The 5,465-nt window shown below is 48.9% G+C and overlaps 1 protein-coding gene across 1 annotated transcript in view; it reads left to right on the forward strand.

Annotated features, from left to right (window-relative positions):
• The window catches only part of STRIP2 (striatin interacting protein 2), a 41,875-nt gene that overhangs the window by 19,114 nt on the left and 17,296 nt on the right, over window positions 1-5,465 (forward strand). The window contains exons 14-16 of the mRNA XM_007469706.1: window positions 2,852-2,926; window positions 3,598-3,695; window positions 4,150-4,276. Of these exons, the coding sequence (XP_007469768.1) occupies window positions 2,852-2,926; window positions 3,598-3,695; window positions 4,150-4,276 (300 nt within the window). The remainder of the gene's footprint in view (window positions 1-2,851; window positions 2,927-3,597; window positions 3,696-4,149; window positions 4,277-5,465) is intronic.

Genomic DNA, 5,465 nt, shown 5'->3' on the forward strand with positions numbered 1-5,465 from the left:
GGCAGGCGGACTCTCAAGCACTGCGCCACCAGGGAAGCCCAGCAGGTGGATTCTTAACCACTGCGCCACCAGGGAAGCCCTGTTTTTTGGGTTTTTTTAATGTGTTTTTTTCCCCCCTGTTTTTCTTTTTCTTTCGTTTCTTTTCTTTTTTGTGGTTGGGGGCACCGTGCTGTGCAGCTTGCTGTATCTTAGTTCCCCAACCAGGGACTGAACCCCGGTCCCACAGCAGTGATAGCGTGGAGTCCTAACCACTGGACTGCCAGGGAATTCCTAGGAGTTCTGTCTTATCAAGAGTTCTGTTTGGGTTGTACTAAGATTTAGATGTCCATTAGACACTCATGCAGAGCAGCCAAGCAATTAGGTATATGGGTCTAGAGTTCTAGAGAGAGGACTGACTTAGGGAAATAAATTTGGGAACTGTTGACTCATGGACAGTGTTAAAAGCCATCGAACTGGCTGAGATAACCTGAGGAGGGAGTAAAGATAGAGAGAGAATGGAACCCAGGACAAAGCCCTGGAGCACACCAATATGTCAAGGACGGGATGATTCAGGAAAGGAGCCAAAAAAAAGAAAAACCCTCAGTGAGGTGGGAGGAAATCCAGGAGATTGTGATGCCATAAAAGCTAAGCAAAGAAAGTCTTTCAAGGCTTCCCTGGTGGCGCAGTGGTTGAGAATCCGCCTGCCAATGCAGGGGTCACGTTAGATCCCTGGTCCAGAAAGATCCCACATTCTGTGGAGCAACTAAGCCCGTGCGCCACAACTACTGAGCCTGCTCTCTAGAGGCCGTGAGCCACAACTACTGAAGCCCGCATGCTTAGAGCCCGTGCTCTGCAACAAGAGAAGCCACCGCAATGAGAAGCCTGTGCACCGCAGCGAAGAGTAGCCCCCACTCGCTGCAACTACAGAAAGCCAGCACACAGCAATGAAGACCCAACGCAGCCAAAAATAAATAAATAAAATAAATAAATTTATTTTAAAAAAAAGAAAGTCTTTCAAGAAGAAGGGGGTGATCAGCTATGTTAAATGTTGCTAATAAATGGTGCTTGATAAGACCTGAGGTGCCCATTGACTTTGGCAACATAGAGATAACTGGTGACCTTGATAAGAGCAACCTCAAGTGAAGTGGTGGGGCTGGAAGCCTATTTGGAGTGTATTGAAAAGGGAATGTAAAGAAAGGAGGTAGACTTAGTCAACATAGACAAACCACATAGAAGTTCTGTTGTGAAAAGGAAGGTAGAAATGGGGTGGTAGCGGAAGGAGGATGTGGGTCAAGGGAACGTTTTATAGCTAGGAGATACTGGAGTGTGTTTATGTCCTAAGAGGGTTGATCCAGGAGAAAGGAGATAATTATAGAACTGATGCATTCGATAAAGCAAAAGGATGTGAGCACCAGTGGAGGGTAGCCTTTGATAGGAGCACGGGTGGTTCATCCTTCATGTCAAAAAGGAAGGTAGAGACTCTGATAGATTTGGTGTTGAGAAAATGAGGCTGTTCCTATCTAATTGCTTCTGTTTTGTCCATGAAGTGAGAGGTAGGGTCAGTAACTGTTGAAGGGCTGTGGGATGAGGGGATTGGTTTGAAGAGAGGGGAGAACGTATGAAATAGGCCTTTTAGAGAACAGCAAGGCAAACATGCAGGATTGCCAGGGTTATTATCCATTTAAGCAGCAGCCGAGTTGTGTGGGATAGAAGGAGCCTGGTTACTCCTCCTTGCCTCAGGGTCTCATGGCAGTGACTCTTGTCCTGTAATAGAGTGACCTGGTGGGGGAGGAAGGACTGCACTGGCCAAAGATGATAGTGGCCTGAGTAGCCTCTTGATAAAGGGCTACACTGATAAAGGGCTTAAGTGGGGGTCATCACAAGGACAGAGCTGTGCATGAGGAGCCTGGTCAGAAAGGAGGAAGGGATGTTGTAGGGGGTAGTGGAGAAGGGAAGAAAATAGTTTCCACCTAGAATTTTCCCTGCTAATACCCCTTCCTGCCTCTCCAGGCCTTTATTAACCCTCTCTATTGAGTCACCTACCTCTCCTTTCTGACTTTGGAGCAGCCCAGAGCTCTCAGATGGCCTCAGATTGACACCATAGGAAGTGCCTCTGTGTGGGGTGTCAGTTCCAGTGTCCCAGGCATACCTGTGGCCTGAGCTAAGCCCCAGTATGTCCAGCAAAGCAGTAGTCTGAGCCAACTCCTTGGTGGGAGTTCTTTTTTTTTTTTTACTAAATTTATTTATTTATTTATTTTTGGCTGCATTTTTCGTTGCTGCCCGTGGGCTTTCTCTGGTTGCGGTGAGCGGGGGCTACTCTTCGTTGCGGTGCGCAGGCTTCTCATTGCGGTGGCTTCTCTTGTTGCAGAGCACGGGCTCTAGGCATACAGGCTCCGTAGTTGTGGCACACAGGCTCTAGAGCACAGGCTCAGTAGTTGTGGTGCACGGGCATAGCTGCTCCGCGGCATGTGGGATCTTCCCAGTCCAGGGCTCGAACCAGTGTCCCCTGCATTGGCAGGCGGATTCTTAACCACTGCGTTGCTGGGAGTTCTGACACCTGACCTAGCAAGAGTGACATAGAAAGAATTCTGGATTGATTCCAGATGACAGGACAACCAAAATCATAGATTCTCAGGGCTGGAAGAGCCCTCAGAGGTCATCCAGACCAGCCCACTGATCCTAGGAAGAGGAAATTAGGTCTCAGAGAGGGAAAGTAACTTACCCAAGGTCCTACAATGAATCATTAACACAGCTAGGGTAGGAATCCTGATCTGACTCCCAGATCTTTTCCTGCCATCCTCCACAACCAAGGAAACATAGGTTTTGGTCAACTGGAAAATGACCTGGGCAAACTGTATGTTTCTTGCCATAGGGGGAAGAGGTAGTACCAGAGACGCCGTGTGAAATCCTCTACCAGGGCATGCTGTACAGCCTCCCCCAGTACATGGTAAGGAGATGGCTGGGCCAGAGTTGCCCTTCTCAGCTGTGAGGAATAGATAGCTGAGAGCCCTCTTAAGCTGAGCCAACTGTCATTTGAGCTTGCTTCCTGAGCCTTCACCCTTCAGGCAAGGCATTCTCTGAGCTTTCCTCAGGGCTCCTCCCAGAGGAAGAAGGACTTGGCTATATTCCCAAGTCCTTCTTTTCGAGGGGTGGAGAATGAGGTGGGTCCCTGCAGGATGCATATGGGGCCCTCCTCCTAAGTAAGTGCCTTAGTCCCCCTGAGGTCTGCCGTGGCCTCTGGTGTCCTAGTTGGCCTCAGGCTATGATGGTGAGGATGCTGATGGTCTGAGATAGAGGAAGGAAAACGGTCGGGGAGGGAGATCTTGCTTATACTTCCCACCTAATTTCTAGGCATTGCCCCTCTCACTCTGTTCCTTCAATCCTCTTTGGAAAGAGCAGTCTTGAAGCAGAACAGCCCATAAGCTCCCTTCTGGCTCCTTAGCCTCACAGGCAGGCCTGTCAGGACAGGGCACCTGTTTGCCCTTCTGGAGGCTGGGCAGATTTGGTTATTGAGGGAAGAACTTAGAGAAAGGCTTTAAAACATTTCTCTTAGGGCTATTGAATTGTGGAAGAATAACCTTGTTGAATGGGGGGATTTCCTCATTTTCTACTTCCCAGATTGCTCTACTTAAGATTCTACTGGCTGCAGCCCCTACCTCCAAGGCTAAGACAGACTCTATCAATATCCTGGCAGATGTCCTGCCTGAGGAGATGCCGTGAGTGCTTCAACTGGGGCAGCTGCTAAATATTAGCTACCTTGTCTGCAGGGTCTCTTTAGTCCCCACCTCACCTTGTTAACACTTTCAGGGATTGTCTCCAAAGAGATCTCCTCCCTGCCACCAGTAGCCCCTTTCCACTGCATTGCTCTCTGCTGTGCTCTCTTCAGCTCAGAATTAAGAGTCTGGAGGGTAACATCAGTGCCAGTTACTGGCTGCACATGTATGTGGGTGGACATTGCCAAGGGATGAGCTTGCCAAAGGAGAGAGAAAGAGATCAGAGGAGCTTTTCTCCTGACTCATAAGTGGGAACTCTGGAGGTTTCCCTAGCACAGTTCAGGTTTCTAAAGTTCTGGCTCTCTTGTGTTTATTGTGTCTGACCCAAATACCTGGGTCCTCGTAGGCCTTGCTCTAAGGTCACCCTCTGCACTGACTCTTCCTTTCCCCGTTGTAGCATCACTGTTCTCCAGAGCATGAAGTTGGGCATTGATGTGAACAGGCACAAGGAGATCATTGTAAAGAGTATCTCTGCCCTGCTCCTGCTACTCCTCAAACACTTCAAACTGAATCATATCTACCAGGTGAGCAGCTTAGAGCGCTTCTCCACATGTCTCAGGTGTCCTCCAGGTCCTGTCTCCCAAAGGAGGAACGAAAGGGCCTTTGAGGTCCAGCTAAGCATCTTTCAGCCTTTTCTTTGTCTCACGGAATCCAGATACCTGTTGCACAAGCTTGGGGTGGGAAATTGTCCTAGAAAGTTGCAAATGTCTGTGTCCTTTGAACATTATCCAGCGGTTGTGCATAGAAATCCCTAGCTTCTTGGGAATGTGCCCAGCCAGCTTTGAAGCAATGGACGACAGGATTCAAGCATGCCACAAAAAGGGGAAGTGGGGGAGTGCTGGGCATACTTTTCTATATGTGAAGCACTTTTTTTTTTTAATTTATTTATTTTTTTTATTTTTGGCTGCGTTGGGTATTCGTTGCTGCTCGCAGGCTTTCTCTAGTTGTGGTGAGCGGGAGCTACTCTTCGTTGCTGCACGTGGGCTTCTGTTGCAGAGCATGGGCTCTAGGCGCGCGGGCTTCAGTAGTTGTGGCTCGCAGGCTCAATAGTTGTGGCGCACGGGCTTAGTTGCTCTGCGGCATGTGGGATCTTCCCGGACCAGAACTTAAACCTGTGCCCCCTGCAATGGCAGGCAGATTTTTAACCACTGCGCCACCAGGGAAGTCCTGTGAAGCACTTCTCTAGCATTTGAGATGTAATTCTATAAGACACAGTTCTGGCTGTTAAGGGCTTTGAAGTTTTGTAAAGGATACAGATGTATAAATAGCCAATTATGGCGTGGTAAGTGCTGTTATACAGGTAAGCATTGGCTGCTATGGAAACACCTAATCCAACCTGAGGTGGAGAAGATGTGACTTCTAACCTGAGTCCTAAAGAAACAGATGTTAGCCAGGATACGGGAGTTGTCAGGGAAAGGTAGCAGGAAGCATTTCAAGCAGAAGCTAATTTGTGAAAGTCCAGAAGGGAGAGAGCAGAGTACCTTGGAAACTAATTAAATGTTGCTGGAGTTCTGCCTGGAGTGGAGGGAGTGGGGAGGCCTGATGATACACGAAGCTGGAGGGGATGGCAGGGAGCAGATCATAATACATATGCTAGCACACAGTTTTTTTGTTTTTTTTTTTTTTTTTGGGGCCCGGGGCCTCCCACTGTTGTGGCCTCTCCCGTTGCGGAGCACAGGCTCCGGACGCGCAGGCTCAGCGGCCATGGCTCAC

Source organism: Lipotes vexillifer, unplaced genomic scaffold, assembly GCF_000442215.2.
Source record: "Lipotes vexillifer unplaced genomic scaffold, Lipotes_vexillifer_v1.1 scaffold1329, whole genome shotgun sequence".
Lineage (NCBI taxonomy): Eukaryota > Metazoa > Chordata > Mammalia > Artiodactyla > Lipotidae > Lipotes > Lipotes vexillifer.